At 36.8% G+C, this 23,397-nt stretch overlaps 1 protein-coding gene across 1 annotated transcript in view; it reads right to left on the bottom strand.

The window, feature by feature from the left end:
- Nucleotides 1–23,397, bottom strand: part of RNF17 (ring finger protein 17) — a 51,931-nt gene continuing 28,534 nt past the window's right edge. The window contains exons 21-36 of the mRNA XM_059823185.1: nucleotides 22,564–22,681; nucleotides 19,022–19,243; nucleotides 17,897–18,047; nucleotides 16,657–16,775; nucleotides 15,781–15,871; nucleotides 14,829–14,944; nucleotides 14,203–14,510; nucleotides 12,689–12,852; nucleotides 11,818–11,937; nucleotides 10,839–10,919; nucleotides 10,028–10,153; nucleotides 5,342–5,452; nucleotides 3,443–3,599; nucleotides 2,009–2,144; nucleotides 454–643; nucleotides 1–99 (exon numbers count right to left, since the gene is read on the bottom strand). Of these exons, the coding sequence (XP_059679168.1) occupies nucleotides 1–99; nucleotides 454–643; nucleotides 2,009–2,144; nucleotides 3,443–3,599; nucleotides 5,342–5,452; nucleotides 10,028–10,153; nucleotides 10,839–10,919; nucleotides 11,818–11,937; nucleotides 12,689–12,852; nucleotides 14,203–14,510; nucleotides 14,829–14,944; nucleotides 15,781–15,871; nucleotides 16,657–16,775; nucleotides 17,897–18,047; nucleotides 19,022–19,243; nucleotides 22,564–22,681 (2,309 nt within the window). The remainder of the gene's footprint in view (nucleotides 100–453; nucleotides 644–2,008; nucleotides 2,145–3,442; nucleotides 3,600–5,341; nucleotides 5,453–10,027; nucleotides 10,154–10,838; nucleotides 10,920–11,817; nucleotides 11,938–12,688; nucleotides 12,853–14,202; nucleotides 14,511–14,828; nucleotides 14,945–15,780; nucleotides 15,872–16,656; nucleotides 16,776–17,896; nucleotides 18,048–19,021; nucleotides 19,244–22,563; nucleotides 22,682–23,397) is intronic.

The following is a 23,397-nucleotide window of genomic DNA, read 5'->3' as shown; positions in this document are numbered from 1 at the left end:
TCACTCATCCAAATCTGCAAGTCCCATTTCTATCAGTTTCATATGAACTAGGTTTTTGTCATCTTCATACAAAGAAATGATGACCTCTGGTGAAAAAGCCTGAAAACCAGAAGTTGACAGAGTTTTGACAGTAACAGATTTAAATCTCAAGCTAACCAACAGTGAAAGTTGGTTCACTGCCTAAATGGAATTGTGACTATACAAATATTTCTGTTTGTAAGTAAAGGAAACTGTTTTTAATAGAACAGGAATGCTCAGAAACTTTTTGTTTGCACGATTAAGAGTGCCACATGATTTTCACTCTTCATCAGCATTTCTTCATGGTAAAAGGTTCACAATTTTAAATTATGAGGGTTCACCATAAAACAAATACTCAGAAATTATACTCAGAGTGCTAGTAAGCATTTTAGGCTGAGCAAGAACTAGGAGAAAAAAAAAGAAAGTGTTTCTCACAAGTATGGAAGCAAAGAGCTGTTTTCCTTCAACGCACTCCATCATAGCCCACAATGCCTCCACACTCCATTCTGGGGAATAAGGAATTCTTTTCACGTTTTTGTCATATAAAGCAGGTTTAAATCCAGCCAACAGAACTCGTACTGCCTGAACAGGGTACTTCAGCAAATGATAAGGTATGTGACGCAATCTAAAACAAAAAGGAAAAATGTTTGCCTGCAACAATCCAACTGTCAAGCTAAACTGTCAGCATGGACATAAGGATAGCTTAATGGTTCATGCAGTAGATTCATGGTGTAGAAACTGGGATCAGAGTCCCCGCTCTACAGTAACAGGCTGGTGTCAGACTGAACAGTTCAACAGGTAGGGCTAGGCCCTCTGAAGGACTTCAGCACAGTAACTATCAAGAAGCAAGCAGGCCAGTATCATGCAGACCCCTCAGCCTACCAGGCACACTGGCTTCCCATTACAATGCTTGGGGAGGAGTCTCAAGTGCCTAATACAGATTTGAGCACAGGAATGCAAGTGCAAGTCATCACAATGCAGGCTCCAAATCTGGTGCATCTGGAGAATGACTTATACCTTTGCAGTCCAAAACGCTTCACGTCTGGATGTGCTCTAGACACACTACTGGAAATAGGTACCTTAGTTTTATATTATCATCTCCCCATTCTTCTATCTTTCTGTCCCAGAAGCAAGGGAGTGGGGAAGCAGAGCACGAAGTGCAACCCTGAAATAAAACACACTCTCTCTCCCATGACCCTAACAGTCTGTGAAGCAGGAAATCTGTTCAAATCCCCATTTTGCCTCATCTTCAGCAAGGACCTGTAGATTCCCCAATAAGCTCAAGAGCAAGTCTATATATATATATATATATACACACTGTGTAATCACATTAAGTGAAAGTGCTTCAAGAGAGAAAATTCAGACAAGCTTAAGGGACCCTAAAAGCCTGGGCTGTTTGAGACATTCAGCTGACGTCTGTGTGTCAGCACAGGAGCAGTTCCTAGAGCGGCTCAGCACGAGGCAGAACAGAGATCTGAACTCCCATTTTCAACACAAGCAGAGTGTGGTGTGTCCCATTCAGATACTCCCTTATCTTATTCCCTGGGTGTCTTCTGTGAAGATTGCAGTTGCACAGGATCAGAGGATTTGTTTGTACACCTGGAGGGCTCAGTCCCTATTTTGTGTAAGCTTCTTGGGTGCAAAAGCAGATTATAAGCCTTGGCCTATTTCACAGGTTAAGTAACCTGAAGATGATGGAGAAATCTGGTATTATACTAATGGGCTTCTCAGAACAACCTGAGAAAGAGAAGCAGGTGCATAACCCCATACCCTGCAGACAGAAATTATTTAACCAGCCAACCAACTTTCTCTCCAACTGAAATCTAATGCTAAATTATTATAAATAAAATATCTATAGTTATATAAAAATAAATAATATTAAATATAAAAAATACATACACTTATTTGTAAGTACATATTTTATAATATAATTGTACACATACATACACACATAGACATTTTACATTCATTTTTTTTCTTATGTATTTACCTGCTTCTTGGGACAACTGAAAAACTACCATAGTCAACAAACTGAACCAGGATCTTAACAGGATCAAATTCTTCAACAGAGAGGAGCTTTGCTCTATACCATAAACCATCCTGGTATTCTACAAGGCAAGGCATTTCTGTAAAAAGAAAAAAAACACCACAAAACAACCCAAAATATACTCACAGTGCAGTACAAACTAAATGAACTTGAGAATCCATTTTACTTTGTGACCGAGATGAAGATTTTTTTTATTCCTTTTCTAATTCATGCTACTATTTTGTTCTATGCATCCTCCAGTTCTCTGAACTCCAATTCACAATCACTAGTACGCAATTTAAGTCAAGTTTCTCTGCCTCACATGGCAATGATGAGAATTAACAGAAAATTGCTTGGTAAAGACAGTGATCCAAACTGTTTAACATTTCCACTTTTCAACTTTGACTCTTTTGCGTATTTCAGTTAGTAAACAGATTGCTCTGTAAGAGAACAGACAATAGTCTGGGGGACACAAGGCAGATGCTGCCTAAAATCTCAACCAGAATTTTATTAGTTGGTAGAACCAAGTACTAGCAATAATAACTATTTTCTTCACAAAGTTCTAGACCCATATACTTTGTTATTTTAGGCCCAACAGCTGTGGACAAGAGAATTAAAGCCCGTCTTTTGTGTAAACAGAGAAATTCAGAATTGAAGTGAAGTGATGCTCTTTAGGGTTCACATAATTTCTAACTCTTGTGTCTTTTGAATATTCAATATCAAGATTTTCACAGTTACAGCCTCAGTGACATTCACCTTAAGGGAAAAGTTTATTTTTGCCATATGCAATCTAAACACAGTTCATAAACTTTAACAGGCATCACAAGTCTGAGTTCTTTCCATCGTTTTTCATTGGAGCAGAATGACACAGAAGTCTCAATTTCATGAAAAGTAAACCCATATAATTATAGAAGAATCATTTACGTTGGAGAAGACCCTTAAGATCATCCAGTCCAACTGTAAACCTAACACTGCCAAGTCCACCACTAAACCATGTCCCTAAGCACATCACCCACACATCTTTTAAATACCTCCAGGGATGGTGACTCAACCACTTCCCTGGGCAGCCTATTCCAATGCTTGATAACCCTTTCAGTGAAGTTTTTCCTATTATCCAGTCTAAACCTCCCCTGGCACAACTTGAGGCCATTTCCTCTTGTCCTATCACTTGTTACTGGGGAAAAGAGACTGACACCCACCTTGCTACAACTGCCTTTCAGGTAGCTGTGGAGAGTGATGATGTCTCCCCTCAGCCTCCTGTTTTTACAGTCCTGATTATAGTCTGTCATATGATTATAGTGTAGTGTTATGCCTTACTTATTCCTGTTCTTCAGAAATAATTTCAGGCTTTTTGTATATCCACAGGAAATAACAGGGAAAATAAACACACTAATGTACCTGTTTGGAAGTGTGTTATTAGAGGAAGAGACTCCACACTTTTATTGCACCATTTCAGGGCTTCATCAAGGGTCTCCAACTCTGAGTCACAGTTGGCATCTCCCTCTGTGGTAGACTGCTTCATAAGGTTCTTAGAAGGATCAAGGCAAATATATACCTACTCAAAGAAAAGGCTCTCATATTACATTTTTTGCAGACAACTTAGAACCTTCAAATTCCATCAGTTATCAAGAATTATTAGATTACTTGTTCCCATCTTTGAAAGGTTCAGCACATCCTTGCTCCCCTTTCTTCCTTCCTCAACTTATGAATCATTTCATAATTACACAAAATTTTTTCCAAAAGCAGAAGACAGTCATGATTTGTTAACACCACATTTCAATATTAAAAAGTAAGAATGAAAGGAACGCACATACTAGAGAATATACCCATATAAGATTTCACAGCTGTGTCTTGTTAGGATTCCTCCCTCTTGCTACTTGGTAAATAATCTCACTTCATAATATCAAACCAAAGATTAATTTTAAAGTTAATGAAAGAAGAACTTTTGAAATGGTTTTTTGTTTGTTATGAAAAGACATTCCATTCACCTAATTTACAACTGGATCATCAGTATAATGCTGTAGGTCAAGAAAATGAAAGTTTAAACAACATGCACAGGTGAATTGAAATCTACATAACAGTTTATAACTTTTTTAAAAACAGAGCCATTTCAGAACATTATGATATTTTACGGATAGCCCAAACAAATTAATGAGTAGGTTATTACTTTTTCTAAACTCAGCATTATAATTCACTAGCCAGAAAGAAAATTAATTTTCATTTTCTAATTTGTACACAATACAATCAAGCCGCAACTCCATCATGCAACTGCTACTTAAATCTACAGGAGTCCAAAGCAGGATCTAGTGTTTACAATTATAAACCATGTTCAAAAGCAAGAGTTCAAATCATTTGCACAAAATGAACCAAAAAATATTCATTATAATGTTTCTCCTGTAAGACAGGAAGTAGAATACACAATTTAAGAAAAGCTCCTTTTCTAAGATACCCAAACACCTCCATCTTGTATTTAGTCAAAACAGTTGTATATGTACACTATACTTTTTTTTTTTTTTTTGAAGATGTGTATACTCAAGTGAGGTAGTGTGGTGAATTTATATTAGACCATCATGCTGAATTTAAAGCAATCACTTCAGTACTATAAAACCTGTTATTTGGTTTACAGATTTACCAAAACAACCAACACAAGCACTTCAAAATAAATCAATCCACTTAGAAGATGTTAGATTTTGTAACACGATCAGCTTCTCAATGCTTCCTGTTCTCCTATTTCATCATTCAACATTTGAAGTCCACATAGGAGTCTTTTATTTGTTCAATGAACATTACATTCCACCTTTTGCCTGGGAGACTACTGGAGGGAAGCTGTGTGGGTTTACACAAAAATCAAAGATCAATCATCAATTAAAAGGCAGTAAAATACAATTGTAACAGCCAGAAAATGTTCACATTACTGTACAATGTTCCAGTAATTCAATTTTTGGAGAATAAAGAAGTAGCAAATCATTATTGTTCTGCCAAGTTAAAATCCAATGACCTATTTTCTTATTATACAAGGTAAGTACCAGACTACAGTACTGTAATTCTTAAAATTCATTTTAGGGAAATGGTCAGTAGTTATTTCTCTGCCCCCACCCAAGAGGGTACTTCAAGTAAAAGTTCATTCAGATAGTTGCATTGCACAACCATCTGTATCAATAACACAGTAGCATTTTGCAACCTTACTAATACTTTTTGTATTACCTAAAATTGTTAGCTATGATTTCCTTTTCACCAGCATGATGGGACTGTAATATTTCCTGTCTGCAACATATATGAGATGTTTACAAAACGTACCTCCTTAGGGGACACCAAATGGGTAACTCTGACAGGAAAGGTACCTCCTGGAGTAGGTAGCAGTGGCAACGTGTATGAAGGCAAAACAGGAATGTCTCCTTCAAGTAGCTCCTAGACCAAGACAGACTTTAGTCAAGCACTATATTTAGCATCAAAATGCAAACAAGCTTTGGTATGATTTCTGGTTCAAAGGAGTTATTTACACACTGTAAACAGTGTGTCCTATATGAAAAAAATACTAAATCAGCATTTCCTTTCAATACTTATTAGCTTTTTAAAAAAGCTAATAAGGTAACAGAACTAGTTAATTAACACTTTTAAAATACAAAGAGTATGTTTGAAATGGTCCCAACATGGTGACTTGCTAACTTGATTGCCGTTAATTCAGAAATGCCTTAAATACGGAATTCCTTTTAAAGAGAGAAAATATTTATGAAGAAACCCTAAAATAATAGCAATTAATAGGCACAGATTAACCTGAATGCCATGCTCAATGTTACTGCAGTTTGCCAGAGCAAGTTATCCCTTACGAGAAAGGCAAAGGATAATTTAACTCCTCAGTCACCAAAATTATCACTCTTTCAAAAACATAACTGATTTTGCAAACTACAGATACCTATTGTCTCACCAGCACAGCATGCTCCAGTGTGTCTTTTTCTAGAACCATGTCTTTTACACTTTGAGTTCTAGATGCCATTAAATCATTTGGTTCACGGCAAAATAAACCTTGGTGCATTAAATTATGCCTTTATAAGGGTGGATCATAGGTCACAAATACAGCTCCAATTCTCTCTTGTATTTTAATATGATACATAACAAAAGGTGCAATTTCTCTAAAATATGTTTTATTTTTACACATCTATTTGATGAACAGTTTTCATTATGCCCAGAACAAAAAGAAAAGTATAAGCAACCAGATATATATAACTGCAAAATAAAACAATAAATTCTGACCTTTTCTTCTTCTCCCTGCACGATCTGACATAGAATATACTACAAAAAAACCCATGTTCCTCAGACTTCACTAGGGAAAAACAGCTTTTCCATTGAAAGTATGTAGTACTAAGATTAAAAAAAAAAAATCTATCTTGATAAATACTAGTAAAGAAAGGATGTCTGACTATATCATAGATACATAAAAACTAAATGCCAGATTTCTGCAAAACAATCAGGAACATTGTAACAGGCCACCTGACTACACCTGGCTCTAAAGATTCAACTTAAATTCCAGCTCATTCCCAACTGAGCACTGCACGAAGCTCAGCTGGGTATCTTAGTCAACTCTTGTGCATGTCTTTGAAAGAAAAACTGCACTTGCATTTTGGCTGCTAATGTTAATAGTCTTTTCTTATTGTCAGTAGATTGGTTACTGCTAGCTCTGTGACACTTACACATAGACAGTCCAGTTGTAAATACTGGTACTAAAAAGATGTTCTACCAAGACATCTTCAGGAGTTACCTATTTCAAACAGTTGTCTCCCATCCTTTCTGCCTTTGCATCTGTTCTTTAAAAATCTAGAAATGGCTTACGTTCCTTATTACATCGGTAAAGCCACAGCAGAAATTACGTATTTTTAATATATATTTTACACATTACATAATACTGTACACTTAATAAGGGAACACAAGAGTGCTTTTCAGCATGAAGAATTTAATCCAAACTAAGTAAATGGTAGGCTGCAGTGCAGTGTGTCATAGTGTACTTCCTTTTCTACCACATGCAAAGCTTTGTTTATGAACAGCCTACATGAGCCCACCCAGTAGCCTGAGGCAATTAAAGACATCTTTAGGATGATGAAGACCGAAGTGATAGTCTGCCAAGTCTCAGATTCTGTATGTCCCTGAAACGTACAGAGTATCTTAGTCTTTACTCTCACATTGACAAAAGGAAAGCAGAAAGGGCTTTCTATCTAGAAGTCTGCAGAATGCTTTTCCACTAGTCTTGTTGCAGATATAGCAGGTCTTGGTCTCAAGAGGTGGTGGGACTTATGACCCACACAGCTGGCCTTCAACCCACATGGCTGGCCTTCAACATATGTCCACAGTCATTTGACACCACTGCCCTTCATCCAGGCTTGTCCTGTTACATTCCTAACAGGGAAACAACGGCTTAGGGTATCTGGCAGGTCTTTCAGTCGTACAGATCATTGGTTTTAGAGGAAATTAACTGCCTATTTAAAAGTGAGGAATACTGACAGGAGGAGTAAGCCTTCCTGCAAGTTCAAGTGCCAAACCACATAGCAATCTCCGTGCTAGAATTTGTAATGACGCATGCAGTACTGCAACATCAACTGCAGTAAAAGATTTCTCTCTCTGCCTGAAAAGACACTGATCTAAAAAATTGCTGGCCGGCTGACAGCTCCTGGTGATGCCGAAAGTGATGACTACAAGTCAGTAACGTCAAAAATGGCTTTGCATGAAGTCTTTTCAGCATCTCCTTTACTGTCATTCAGAAGGCAGGTGCTAACTGAATGAATATGACTAATACGTCAACAGCAGTTTGAAGCGCATCTCTCCTCTGACCTAAACTAACAGACTATTCCAAAAAAATAGCGTTGGCATTTCCAGGGGTGGATTAAGATGGAACAGTCTGGCCAGGTGTTTGCTCAGATTATGAGCTTAAAATCTGCAGACTTCAAGTACCTCACTGTAAAGGGGCCACTACGCAATGCAGTTAAATACAAAAATAATCTGTATAAGGAATTTTGAACTGATTTTGGTTCAGATAGTTGGAAATGGTTTGCAGTCAACTGCTGTGGAAAAAGTGATTCTAAAAGTTGTTAGTTAAGCCTGAACTCAGAACAAAGTGATTAAAAACTTGTCTGTCAAATGAAGCAAGGTCATAGTCCCCCATGCCTGAATGTATGCGCACAAGGCAGCACCTGGCTACTCAGTTCTGGTTCACAGTGGCAGAGAAACAAACAAAACCAACCAACCAAAAAAACCCCATCAACCCCAAGCCAAATGAAAAAATAGCACAGTATAATGTTCTTGTATATATAGGTAAGTATGTACATATATGTACACACACCCCTAAAATGAGATTCACAGCTGTAAGCTCACCACGCTTGGGGTTCTGGTGTGCTCTCCAGTATCCTACCGCCTACTAGGGAATTTTCTGGTTAACGACCAAGCTAGGATTGTCATATGGTAATGAAGACCAACTCCTAAACTCACCTGTGCAGCTCAACAGAAGTGTATCTCAAAGACAAGAATACACTCTGCAGCAAGACACAGGTGCAGCAGGCTCTGCATAAGCAGCTTATTACCACTATTAACAGAATTGCAACACTCACAGAACAGAATACAGTCCTTATGAGATTACTTACCTGAAAACACAGATCTGAATCAATGAAATAAAGTTACAAAACCATAAAATAATAAAATATATAATGGCTATACTTTATATAATAATAGTATCCTTTAGTCAATGCACTATATCAGTTGGTTTGTGAGGATGGCTGCTTAGCCCCTACCGCTAAACCCAGAGCTGATTATGTTTCAATGTTCTCAGAGCTGCCTGCTTCTGCTCTTCCAGAGGTTCTCCTCCTGGAACCAGCTTGAGCTCTCGATGCCTTGCTCCTTTTCCGGTCCACAACTGAACACCTCTGATAGTCATTTTCTCATGAATTTTTCTGAACCACTTATTCCTGGAATGGATCTGCTTAATGCTGTATTCCTTGCTGAAAGCATTTCAGGCTTTCTGAATGCTTCTTGCTTACAACTTTCTTACACTGCTTTATTTTTGTTTTCCAAATTTCATTTTTAAGGGTACAATCTCATTTCAAGATCCATACTTAGTTTGCTGATAGTTGTGTGTCATGTTCTGACTTTATGAAAATGCAACAAGAGACTGATTTACAATTAGGTTTTTCCATGGCTACTCAGTTCTAACACACACTGAGAGATTTTTGTTACTGCATCACAAGTCCACTGGTATACATGCCAAGATTTACATCAGCAGTGTACTCTGTATTGTAAAATTGTTTTCTGAAGCAGAGACTCATGTTGGAAAGAAAAATACATTGGCAGGCTTAAACAGAGTTAAAGACAAAAAAAACACAACAAGAAAGCCTTAGTAATTTAAAGAAACCTAATCCTCAGATTTCAAGAAAAAAAATACAAAGAAATTACTTATCTAAATTTTTTGTGTTAAGACAATGAAGTTTGGTGAAAATTTCAATCCTCCTCTAAAGAACATCAGATGAATATCCCAGACACTTGGAATGAAGAACCTAGGTAACTCCCTTAGAAATCACTACATTTATGTTGAAATACTTTATTAAATTTAATTTTAGTATCTCCATCCTTGGATATATTTCTATGATTAACTAATCCCTCCAAGTGATAAAAATATTACCCTATTCCTATCCTTGTAAATTTTAGAGTAACACAAAAACTAACTGGACTTTAAACAGAAATGCAAGAATCTCTTTTCAGTCAGGAGTCCAAGAACAAATTCTTGCCAATTTGCTATTCCATACAATCTTATCAATACATCATATCTACACTTGTTATGCTACAGAGTTGTGTACTTAGTCTCACTGCTGTTTACATCGCAAAACTGTACAGAAATATAAAAAGAAGTAACAAATCATCAAAGGTCACAACAAGCAACTGAGTAATCTTTTTTAATGTCAAAATAATAACAGCAAAAGACGCACACACACACAAAAAAAATCTCACCAGCTCTGGTATGTCCTGACAATCTTCAGCAACACAGTACTTCTGGTACGCCATGAAGGAAGAAAGCGACATTCCACCAAAATACAGTCTGATGGACAATTTGCCCCATGGTTTATCTGGTAATTCCTACTTACACAAGACAAAATAACATTATAACAATAATAGCATGACTGAGGTTTTAGAAACAATGACCAGGAAATTCAAACCTGTCATTCCTATGTACACCATACTCATTCATCAAAGATACAAACCCAGTAAGGACGGCTATTAACATCAGTTACGACACAAATGGGAATATATCTCTGGAATGGCAGCACCGACTACTCAGAGTAACACCAAAACATTATCCCATGTTTGCTCACTCAACAATAAACCCTTCCCTTTCACAATTTATTATTAGAAATTAAACTATCTGAAATTGCAGGTTTTCAGACAATACAGATTATGTGTTTTCCTGAAATGTTTAATATATTAAACACATCCATACTTAATTATGCCAAATTTTAATTCCTTAAAATTGAATTTAGAAGAATTTATGCTGTTGGTAGGTAGGTTGCTTGTCAGAATGACAACACAGAATACAAACAGGACCAATAAATAGTAAGACCTCTAAAGGACATATTTAAGGCCTGAAAACTGTAATAAAGGTAAAGTCAAAGGAGAATTAACTTTGGCTTTGGATTTTGTTTTGTCTAAGAAATGTATTTACTGCTATACTCCTTCACCTATTATTCTTAATGCAAGTTAAAAGAAAAAAAAAAAGAGAACAAAAAGTAAGCCTCATTCCACATTTATTCATAAATTCAGCTACCTGAACATGTATTTCAACCTCTTCATTTGTAAGTAGCTCTTGAAGACAATCTACTGCATCCTGCTGCCAAAAATTTCCAATCTATTTGGTGAAAAGCAAGAAACCCGTATACATTAAGATGCTAACAAGTAACACCCTTAGTATTCTTAACACAGTAAGATGAAAATACGTGCCTATCATTGAAAAACTTACTTGAAAACACACATCATTAGTTTGATTTTTCTACAACAGTTTACAGAATTACACTCGAAGATAACTTAACAGACAATAGAAAACACAGGATACTTTAAATACTTCTTTTATTGCCTGCAGTATCTGCTTGCCTCCCAACCTGTAGGCTTATAAGCCTGTCTTTCTTAATCTATCAGTTCAACTGCTTCCCGCAATACAAAGGTTTTCTTTAAAAATAAGTTTCAAAGTAAGCTGGTCATTTCAGTAATTCACATTTACTAAATGCATCATTCAAATTTGAATAAGACGTGATGATATGTGAAGATGTTATTTACATATCAATTACTTACTAACAAAAGCCCCTAAAACAATTCATTTGTATTAGTTTAGCATAACAGACTGTTTCCTACACAGCTAAATTCAGAATGATAGAAACACTTTTGCAGGACTTGAAGATTTACAATTTTCTGGCTATTTTGCATTAAGAAATCTAGGTCTTACTTCTTGTTGTTGCTATTGCAAAATGAACTACCACTTCAGAGTATCATCCTGCCAACTACTGCAGTGTCCTGTGTCACGAAGATTTAATTCCAATGACAGCTACTTTTGAAGCATGGCCACTTCATAAAGCAATCTGGCATTTCCTGATAAAAGGCTGCTTTACTGAAATGATCCTCATCAGCTATTCTCTGAATCCTCATAGGCAAGAAAAAAATACCAGCAACTAGTCTCAATCTTTGTAAGACTGAACAGTGTATCGATTTGAGTAACTACCTACTAAAAAGTCTTCAAATTTACCATTACTCACTGGTACTGTCTTGTAAAGCTGACAGGGTATGCAAAATGGAGGAATACCAGTATACAATGTAGTTGGATACAGATGACACTGAGGAATCCTCTCTATGCAACCATGGTCTATGTACTGTACCTATATGAAAAGAAAAGCTTTCCTGAAATTTAAGTCAAGTTTAGTAAGAGAAAGTGGAAATGAAGGAAAGGATTAAAAAACTGGTACGGCAGATTAGAAGTTGTTTCTAAACTTGTCTTGCAAGAGATCCTACCTTTTGCGTAATAACCTACAGCAGTTTAAAATTGAAAGAAATAAAAAATTTGTGAACTAGGATAGTGTCAGTCTTGCAAATCTACATTCAAAAAGCATGAGCTGAGTCAAGAGTTTAGATAAGATTCACTGCTAATTAGAAAAAGTAGTTCCATACCTGTGCAGCAGAAAAAATTCAAACCAAACAGCCAGCCACTATTTTTTGGGTAGGGATAGGGTCGGGGGAAGCTAAACCTAAGTATTTTCAAAGTATTCCACATATAATAACAACAACAAAAGAAGAAAAAACCTAAAAGGTATTACTTACAGGTGATCAAGGGTAGCTTTTTACTTAAGAACATTTATCATCAGCAGGAAAACTATGGGAAAAATTGTGACAACTGAAATAGCAGACAGAATTAATCTTTAAAATAAATGTAAAAATCAGGACAGTTATCTCACTTTTAAGCAGAACGAGCATCTGGATAGTGAGGTCAGCTGAACGAAAAAAGGTGTGATTGCAAGTTTATTTTAGAAGATTACATTATTCGCCCCCCCCTTTTTTTTTAACATGCACGTGCACATGTTCATGCACACACGCACATGTTCATGCACACACATGACATATAATCAAACTTACCTGGAGAGTACCACCACCAAGTTCTACAACTCTACCTCGATACCACATGGTATCTGATCCTCTTACAACACAAGCTTCTCCCTTTTTCCAGCAGTAGGGTTCCAGAAGACCAAGGCATTTGAAGTTACTTTGTATTTCAGTCATCAATTTGTTTAGTTCAATTTCTGGGAGGGGGGAATAAAAAAAATTCAAAATAGTCTGTAACATATTAGCACAAACGATTTCAATCACTAAAACCCAGCAGATTCAGATGAAGACATGTATAAACATAAAATACATGTGCTGCTCCAGAAAATGTTTTCCAGCATTGATACAGTTATCACAGAATCATCATAGAATGGTCTGGGTTGGAAGAGACCTTAAAGATCATCTAGTTCCAACCCCCCCTGCCATGGGCAGGGACACCTTCCACTAGATCAGGTTGCTCATACATACGTATGTTCAACTTCCAGTATATGCAAACAAGTTACTACTTAAAACAAAAAGCAAACTGAATTTCCATTTGTGAAGCCATTAGTAATTCTGGATTCTAATCTCAGAGAAGAATGGTCTATAAATTTTGCAATTGACACCTTGGCAGCACTAATACAAGAGCCTCTCCATGAACAAGACATCAGATTCCAAGAGACAGTGGTAGGACACCATGAAATAACACAAAACAGGTGTCCAGAAGACCCTCTTCTGCTATGGGTACAGTCTACAGCAACAACTGCAAGAAGAATACAGTCTTGGGCAAGTGGGGTTACTGTACTTTCAATTTCTAAGTTTTATGCTATGATCTTATAGTTAAAATGTACTTGTAGAGTAAAAAAAAAAATATTCTCATATGGAAACATTTCTCTAAAGCACGATATATTATCATGGTACTGAAGACTGACACTGCATCTGTCAGATGAAAATGTACCTCTTTCAAACAGTACAAACAGATGATATTAACAGATACAGAATCTATCACAGTACAAGTAAGAGCCCAAGGAAACTGAGTACTGAGGTCACACTGAAGAAAAAAATCCAGTAATATTTGAGAACCAGGCTAACTTCTGAGAATCTTTAGGACTGTAACTTCATTATTAGTAGTAAAATGTATCACAATCACGACATTATGAAAAAAGCACTTCCTGCTTTACCCAATACTGCCTAGAGAAGAGAGGCAAGCAACCAGCCCATCCAAGTGCTTGGGGTTTTTTGATTTCTCGGGAGGGTGGAAGGACAGGAAAGCCGGTTTTGATGGGTTTGAGGACCTGACACCAGCTCCTGGGGATTTGGGTTTCCTATTCCTGGAAGCTGCAGGACATCTCCTCACCACTGCAGAGAAAGCGGTGCACAGGCACGCACCCCTTGCCCCCCACGCCAAAGGCCTCATCACCTCCCAGTGGCAATCCTCCCAAGAGGAATCTTCCAGAACTGTGGTCTGATATAGAACATGTATACTAGAACACATATCTGGTATATTCTCATATACCCAAGCCATCATATTCATAGACATAAACGTATTTTCTTCTATGTAATCTTACCAAAGGATTTTGGTATTATATAAATAGTTCCATCACGTCCAATGCAACTTACTACAGCTTGAAAAATTTTCGCTTCAGGTATAATGGGGGATTTATATATTTCATCTGTTCCTGAATGAAGCAGTGCCTTGTACGTTTCACATGATTTTTGTTGACTCTCTGAAACAGCAATGTTCTCCTCTGGAGCAGCACTGTTTTCTCCACGTGCAGTTTCTGAATTACAACCATCCAGTCGTGTGTTCTCTTGCTCTAAATGCACTTTAAGATGTCCCTTGGAGACTGAGCAAGCCACACCAGCTTTATCAATTCTAGCAGATTCAATCAGATCATATCAACATATTAACTGATAAAGAACTTTGAAAGTGCAAAAGAATAAAATAATAGAAGTAAAAAACCAAACACACAAAGATGGCAAATGCTTGTTAAAATACTGTCAATCATCTCATCTACCAACTTAGAGAACTGAAACATGCAATGGATACAATTAATAATGTTATACTCCAATAAGTTCACTAAAAATAGTTCTGTTGCTACATGTTGTAGAGGACAATGCAAATTTTTGTTTTACTTATTAGCTTATCACAATGTGAATGTGAGAGTCTGAAAGAATATAAAAGTATCCAAACCTTCTGTTTCTAAAAGCCAAACCCTTTTTAATAAGGTGTTCTGAAATATCCATCAATTGTCCTGTTTCATCTTTGCAAAGGATTTTCACAGGCAATGCACAAGCCACATCACTTTCCTGGAAAAAAATGAGAGTGCTGGACAACATATTACAATATGCATTTCTTCTACAGGCATATTCTTCATTTTACTGGTACTGACTGCACATCAGACATTGTTGAACAAGTGATGCGCACATCAGAAAACACAAAATTTATTTAATCTATGTCACAGTTCTCATCATTTTATGAACTGTTCTAAACATGACATTAAAAAAAGAGTAACAGAATAAACCCTTGCTTCTTCCCTTAGCTGTTTTATTAGAATGAACTGCCAAATACTTGTTTTCCTCTAGCAGGAGCTTTAAACCCACTCATAAATAACTTTACTCATCAGTGCATTTATTTCCAGACACATTGTAAAACCTCACTAGCAGCTGCCAACAGACACTAAACAAATCAAACCCTCATAATAATTCCAGGGTTTTTTGCCAGTGGAAAAAATAAATTACTAATGATGTTCGTACAGCTTCGGACTTGTTCTTTCAGTTTCTGAGGCTTGCAAACGAATATAGTAGCTGCTGAAATGATTCTCATCAAGAACATGAGCATCTTGCTCATCTGTCCATAAAAGCTGTCAGCATCCAGTGATCCCAAAGACGTAAATATTATTCTTCAGTAACTGAATATATCTAAAGACTGTGTTCTTTCCACACCGGGTAGCCAAACTGCTCTAATGCTCCAGTGAATAACAAAAATAAAGCAGAAAAAAGAAAAAGCCTCTTTTTCCCTAGAGCAAACAGCAATCTAAGCAAGTTCCACTCAGGACTTTCTTGAAAGAGTGAAAATATTCAGAAAAAAATTAACAGACAATCTGACAGAAATTTTACAAATACCACTGGTTTTGATTACAAACCTGTATGATTATTTTTACTTGTGCCCCGGTTAGGTAATAGGATAAACATTCACACACTGTTGCTGTCCACTGTGTGCTTCCACCTGTTGGTCTAACATAGAACAAATTACAATCTCCTTTAGTACAAGAGAAGTTGGCATCTCCTGATATTAACCACAAACCCTTCCCTTTATGGAGTTTTAATTTTTTTGAAACTGCCTGTACTGTCAGGAGGAAAAAGACCATCTCCATTACAGTCAACGGTAAAAAGAAATGGTTATTCATCTCTGGATCTATAAGGCAGGAAGAATTCAAAAATATAACCCCAGAACTTCAAAACTAAGGGGAATCTTGAGTTCCGTAAGTATGACGCCTGCCTTAACAGAACAAAGGAAAATCCATACTTCATCTGCAAATTGGGCTTTTTATATTCATTCAGGGAATGGGTATTACAAACATGATTTTTTTTTGTTTCACAGTATAGACAGCACACAAACAAATGCACAGGAGAATACCTTGGTCCCCTCTCTTTTCTATAGTCTAGAAAAGAGACACCTCCTGAGCATTTTCATGAGATCAAATTAATCTCAAATTCTGAGCCAAGGAAAAAAGCATTAAGTGAAATAAGAAAAACTGCTATCGTCTGCCCAGTATTTTATAATTAATCCTATAAATATTCTTTCTTTCTATAGCACAGTTTCTGCTTTACCGGTATGTAGCATAACCCTTAGAAAAAAACACCTTTATAAAACGAATCACAGCTGCCATCCCATTTCTTCTTTATTCAAAAAGCAAACCATATGCAAATCTTAGATAATCAGTGCTAAGACAGGAAAATCTTCACTTATGTCATTATTAGGTTTCTAATACTGCTACTCAGTATAAGGGAAAGGCTACCTTATATCTGCCAAGGAACATTCTACTGCTAATGTCCTAATTATCTTCATATTTTCCTCAAGTTTTCTTAGACAGTTTAAATCCACTGTTTTTTCAGCTCCAGAATCATAAAGTATTACCTGTAACAGCCAAGAAACACAATAAAACAGAAAAAAAATCCCTCTTAGTGTTACCTGTAATGAATGATAGTTCAAAGCATGCCTGAATAGGTAAACAAAATTCAAACAAACAAACATTACCAGGATTCAACGAATGGCCTTTGCACTGAAGTACTCCACCACACAACACAAATGATTACCACAGCATACTAAATGTGCTCAAAGGGGGTTAAACAACTTTACAGAGGCTGTTACTTGAATATTTATTTTCCCCTGCTTCAGTTATGCTGGTGCACTTAAATCTGTAAACCTAGAAACACTGAAATAGCTCCCCTCCACCCCCTGCTTTTTATTCTGACGTGGATAAATAGCTGTTTGAGGGCTCTTAGCCTTAGAAAACAGATGAATCAAACCATAAGTATAGCAAGTCCCACTTCTGCTTCCTGCTAACAAGACCCACAGGCATAATCTGATGATGGTGGAAAGAACCAATGGTAATCCAGTCCTGGATTAGCTGTATGATTAAAAAGCCACTCTCACTTTTGAGGTAAGTACGTATATGTTCACGGAATGCCTCTTTTGATGCTCCTTACTTTTTTCAAACGAGTGCAACAAAACGCATGTTTAAAGCAGCACTGTGTGAGAAGTTACTGTGGAAAATGTTACACCTGCATGGCACAGGGCATCACTACCAGTTTAGAGTTCAAGCAACAGCATGACTACGTATGTTCCTGTGGTGCTGCACTCAGTTCAGCTGGCTCCATCTTTTATAGAAAGGTTCATTAAGTTTAAATTAATGTGACCCTCAGGTTCACACAGCTTCTGGAATCTAACCTAAACTGTTAGGCTATAGTTTGGGAATCTGCGCTATGTTGCAAAGTGTAGTGTAAACATACACAAAGTAAAGCTCATTAGCCTTCCTCAACTACCAGGTTCCCTGCTAACGGCATCTGAGCTTTGATGAAACAGTAATCTTATTTGCAGCAATGTACAATGTAACTTAAACTCTCAACAGAAGCAAAGGCTATATGAGAAAATATTAACATAAAAGTAAGAAGCAAAGATTTGGTATTATTTTAATCAATGAATGCTTACAAACTTCAGAAATAAAAGTATGAACCCCCTTATGATAACAGGTTTACCTCTGCACTTGTTTCAGAGACAATCCTGCTTATTTGACCTCTTTGCCACTGTTTCAAATCATGTACATAAACAGCACAGTGCATACTACTTTCCCACTTCACAGACTGTGGCTGGGATTCCTTGTAGAAGGTAGCCATCTTCTCCTGTAAACTAACATTCAAAAAAACACTTTTCTAGTGGTAAAATTTTATCCAGTGAATAAAGGGTTTATTTAGTCCATTACTGCTTAACTAGCATACAGTAAAGTTTTAGTAACAGTTTAACAGGCAGATAGTATTAGTTTTTCTTCATGGCATGTTAGAAATACATTAAATGGAGCTACAAAACACATGCAATCTGATTAACATTCTGTAGAACTATCATGTTTTCTTAAACAACGGAATTAATCTCAGCAATCCTGACCTTTCTGTATAATGCTATCACTATTTGAAAGACGCACTATTTTCTCTCGACAACTTGAGAGTGTGGTACTCATTTAGTGTCATAACTAACTCAATGGAACTCTAGGAAGCTACATGCAAGAAGGTAAAAAAGATGAAAGAAAGGAGAAATAAGAGGCAGAATAAGCAACTTGCACTAAGCAATGATATTTCCACTTAACTGTCTTCTAGCAGTACGCACTATTACCTAAATGTTACCTAAATAACTACCAAAGCAAGGTTGATACACTATGTCTAGAAATTGCCTTCAAACATTCCTAACTGAGTATTATAATTATGTTGAAAGAAATAACTTGATTGAAGTTCTATAACTAAGGATACTGGTATTATTTAACAAGATTTCTAATGAAGGAATGGGGAGGAGAAAAGAAAGAGCAGAAAGATTTAATTTTTCTGGACAGTGTTGCATTTATCAGGCCCCAATACTTACTACATTAAAACTGATTTGAAATAGAAGTTAGATCACGTACTTAATTTGGCATCACAAACATTTAATAAACCGTAACATAGTGCCAATCTGTCTTCTGTTCTTAAACTTTTCTCAACAAAGCAAGATTAAGTCAACAGCATTCAAAAGAGTACCCAGTGCCAAATGCAACCCTAATTAGAGTTTGTTCTAACTATACTTCACCAGTTTGTAATAAGAGTGCCTTAACTCGAGAAAAGTTATTTAAATTTTAGTACCTTTTCAGTACACTTTCTGATGACAGCCACTGTATAAAAATTTTACTAGGAGACACAACATGACTAATTCTCACTTGTAGCTCTTTCTTAGAAAGTGATTTGAAATCTCTTTCATCCACAGATTCCATGTCTACAGGATTTAAAGCTTCTGAGGTTTCAGGAATTTCTTCTAGAGGAACATCCCATATTTCATTGGGCCTTACAGCAGTACTTTCAGGGTACCTGTAAGAGCATAAAATAATTAGAATGGAAAGTTTAAACACATTTTAAAAAAAAAAGTGAAAAGAGCTCAATAATCACAGTTCAACATGACATGAATCATTCAACATGACGAGCACAGAATAACAAGTAACTTACAAAAGCAGAAAAAAATCCCAACAAAACACAAAAACATTTCTAAATGCTACTTCTGAAACACTCATGATAGTAACTTATTTTTATTCTCCTTCAGAAGGTATCCTTGCACATTCCACTGACAGATGAAAGCACTATGCAATATAGGCTGCCAGCAGAAAAGCAAGCCTGACACAAATGGGCTGCTGAACATTAATGTTTATGTCTGCCTTAAAAGACATCAAATTACTAATATCACACTTCTGGAAATCAGTGTTGCCTCTGAGTGAAAGCTGCAACATTCAACTTCTAAGATGTGTAAATATTCCTTTCAGAAGTAAAGGATATTAACATTAGTGAAACACTTACCCTTCTAGCATTCCCTGAGGATACGCATACAACACAACTGGTGCTAGCATTTTCCTAAGTAGAGTACTGAATGAAGTATGGTCATAATACCTTGATGAAAACGTCTTTAAATCACGTGAACTGTATAGAATAAAGCCCAACAGCAATCAAATGTTGGCTGGTATGTATTTTGAGCCACAACCCAGCTTAGTACAAGCCTGTGTGAATTGCACTAACTAGAGATGCAAGAGATTGCAGCTTGAAAAAAACCCAACTGTTAATGCAAAAGAACTGGCTTCTTGTAAACATCACTGACTAAAGGAGACAGCAAACATGAGTTTAACTGCTGGCCATTTCTGGGCCTCCAGGAAGAAACCCTCTTCTGTTTTCAGAGATCTACCACCTGTCTTTTCCTTCACGGGAAGGAAACAAACTGCTCTGTCAGAGAGAAAATTCTGTGAAGTATTGAATTATCTAACACATACTGCTACACGATTATTTATGCAAACCTTCCTGATGCAGGTATTTGGAAGCTGCTGGGTAAAACAGCTAACTTGTAGAACCAGGAAAGAAATGAAGACCATAGCTCATAAATATGCTTACCTTGTGTACAACTAGTCTCAACTATGACATCGGCAGAAGCAATCTGCCATGGAGAGTTCTCCCAAGTGAAATACATGTTACTTGTCTTACAACCCCCCCCTCTAGTAACTCCAGAATAGGATTATCATTGCAGATCCATCAGAAAAAACAATCAACTTGGAAAGAACTTCAAAGTTTCGTCCTGGAATTCTGTATAGACTACTTCCTATCCCAAAGCAAGAGTAAGGTTACTGATGTTTGCTCGTCAGCAAGTCAGCTTCAGTGGAGCACTGTGCCCTCCTGCTTATGTGGTCTTACACTAGTTTAGAGCTGGCCTGGGTATCCCTCAACAGCACTAAACATGGAAGAGTAATCATAACCCAAATGTGATTCTAAATGACCTAAAGTAGGTTTAAACTATTCACCAGTCTCTTGACTTTTTGCAGACATCCATCTTCACAAATGGGAAATTCAGTGAGAAGGAGAAATTGTGACAAATGGGCTCTGGAGGGCTTGAGATCTATGCGCATAGGAAAACAAAGCAGGCCAAAAATCCCCAAAGCCCCCACAAAACAACTCCCTTGCCCCCCGCCCACATGGAAACATCATTCCAGCTAAAAGACATGGTGCACTGGGTGTAAATGGCAAGGTGCTGGTAGCTAGGGAGAGGGGCTGCAACGGTGACCTCTGAAAGAAGAGGCCAGGTGCTCACCCATGGTGGACACTGCCCATTTCAGCCATCTCTACAACAGACCCTCCATAGGACATGGCTGAGCCCTTCAGGGAAGCTGGTAGCACCTCTAATTTAATGAAGGGCAGAAAACACCAGGGAGAGAGAGGAGGGAAGAGAAGAGAAATAACATAGGGAACACCGAGGTCAGAAGAGCAGAAGGTATTTTGTGGGGGAAGAGGCACACTCCTGAGGGAACTGAGGCCTGTGGATGACCCACGCTGGAGCACAGGAAGAGAAGAGCAAGAAGGAAGGAGCAGCAGGGAGAAATTGCTGTGTCCTGACCCCAACCCCCTGCACTGCTCACTGCCTCACTGAAGGAACTGATTGTAACTGGAGTGTAGGAGGGGGAAGAGAGGTGCTTGGGAGTGAAGTTGAGCCTGGAAAAGGGGGAGGGCAGGCGTTGTAAATGTTTGCTTTTTGTGTCCCAATGCCTGAATCAGTAATTCAATATTTATGCTAATTAGTAATTATGTTAAATTAAGTCTGTTTTGCCCACAACAGTACTTGGTAAGCGATTTCCCTGTCTTTATTTTGACCCATGAATTTTCTTGCTCCTGTTTCTTCTGTCTTCCTCCCAGTCCAACTAAAGAATGGGGAGTGAGCGAACAACCAAAACATCCACATTAGTAAAGTTACTAGTGTTACACAGCAACTTGTATTAAAGTAACATATCCATTTGTTTGCAGGCTGCAAGCGGGCATCTAAGCACAGCTGCAACAGAACAAAATACTCTACTGACAGTGACAAAACAATTCAGCTGTTCAGGTTTAAATAAAGCTGCTTAATTTTACAAAAATTTTACTAAAAATTGTGACTAGGACAAGAAGAGTTTTACTAGGGTTTAGTTATATTTCTGAGCTAAGAGATAAAAATCCACTTATTTGCTTCCTCCTGAAAAAAAGAAAATTCAGGAATTCTCTTCTAGAATAAAAACTTTCTATTTAATAGTATCTTTATTTTTGTTAAGGATTCAAAAATTATTAATGAAATAATAATTATTTTTATGAATACAGCCCATGATTATCTTTTTAAAAAGCCAAGAAATTAAATGCAGTGGTATTATCTCTTTATCAGCCTCATCTCTCCCAGCAGGCTTCCCAATTCTTTTGTCTGTCACTGTCATAGCTGGTTATCGAGTATTTGTTTTCTAATAACAGAACTTCAAAAGAGAGGACTTACTTTAGGTGCAGGTTAAACACAAGAAAGTGGTATTTCTTTTCTTACTATAAGGGAATGGGAAACTAAATGATAACCAATTTGGGAAGATTTGGCACTTAAGCACATTACAACTATGATGCAAAAATTTCATATCCAACTTTTGAATCAACTTCAATAAATTATGTTACTCAAGATTTAGTCTGAGAATTCAACTATGCCAAACTGCAGAGTTACACTGTAACTTACATTAGTTGATGAATGCGATTTGTAATGAATTTACCACAAATGTGGTAAATTCCAGCCACTGGAGGTGACATACTGAAGCCAGTAATTTTGTTACACAAATTCAGTATTTCAGAATACTTTAAGTTATGCACAGTGTATTTACCCAGGTATGTAGGATGCTAGGTCTTCTTTAACTAGCTGGCAGTTAATATTAAAGCTTCTTTCATGAACAGCAGAGGAGTCATAGAGTTCAATAGATAAGATGTTATTATCTAAAATTTCTGTGAATAAATAATATAAACATAATTAGTGCCAATCAACGACAGTATAAAGACTATTTATGGTTTAGGAGACACGGCAAATGGTACTAAGAGCCAGAATTTTGTAAAATTACATTTGATTTATAATATAATTGATTCTGAACATCAACAGTATGTAGATGCTTAGCTTTGCACATATCTGTAAGATTAACTTAAAATACACAAACAATTACAAAATACTGTTGTACAAAGAAACCAACTGCTACATGTAATTTCATTTATTAGATAGGTTCCAAACCACCATTACACAGGTGTTGAAAAATAACTAGTTACATATTAACAATAAATGGTATTGAGAAAAATTCTACTAAGGCATATATATGTTATCTAAATTTTTTTTTTTTGGCAATATTTTAGAGCAGAAGCAATCACACTCCCAGCTACAAATGAAGTCAGAAAGAGTCAAGGAAAGGATAGCTAATACTTTTGGAAACAAGCCCATCTTAATAAACCAGGATATTTATATCACATAATGCTGGTGTGGTCTGTAAGAGAAGGCATAAACAGAGTTTTTGTCAGAAGTTATATATCTGCTATGTCTCCTCCAATTAGGAGGAAAATTATAAAATTATGTTTAGATATTCTCACTCCAGGCTACCTGTCACATGTATGAACATAAGCATTTCAAATAAATACTATTTAAAATATGAAAGTGCATGTTTCTACATTGGAGTTAA

The sequence above is a fragment of the Gavia stellata genome, chromosome 1 (genome assembly GCF_030936135.1).
Source record: "Gavia stellata isolate bGavSte3 chromosome 1, bGavSte3.hap2, whole genome shotgun sequence".
In the NCBI taxonomy this organism is placed as follows: domain Eukaryota; kingdom Metazoa; phylum Chordata; class Aves; order Gaviiformes; family Gaviidae; genus Gavia; species Gavia stellata.
Note: the sequence above shows the minus strand (reverse complement) of the source record. Positions and strands in the feature narration are given on the sequence as shown.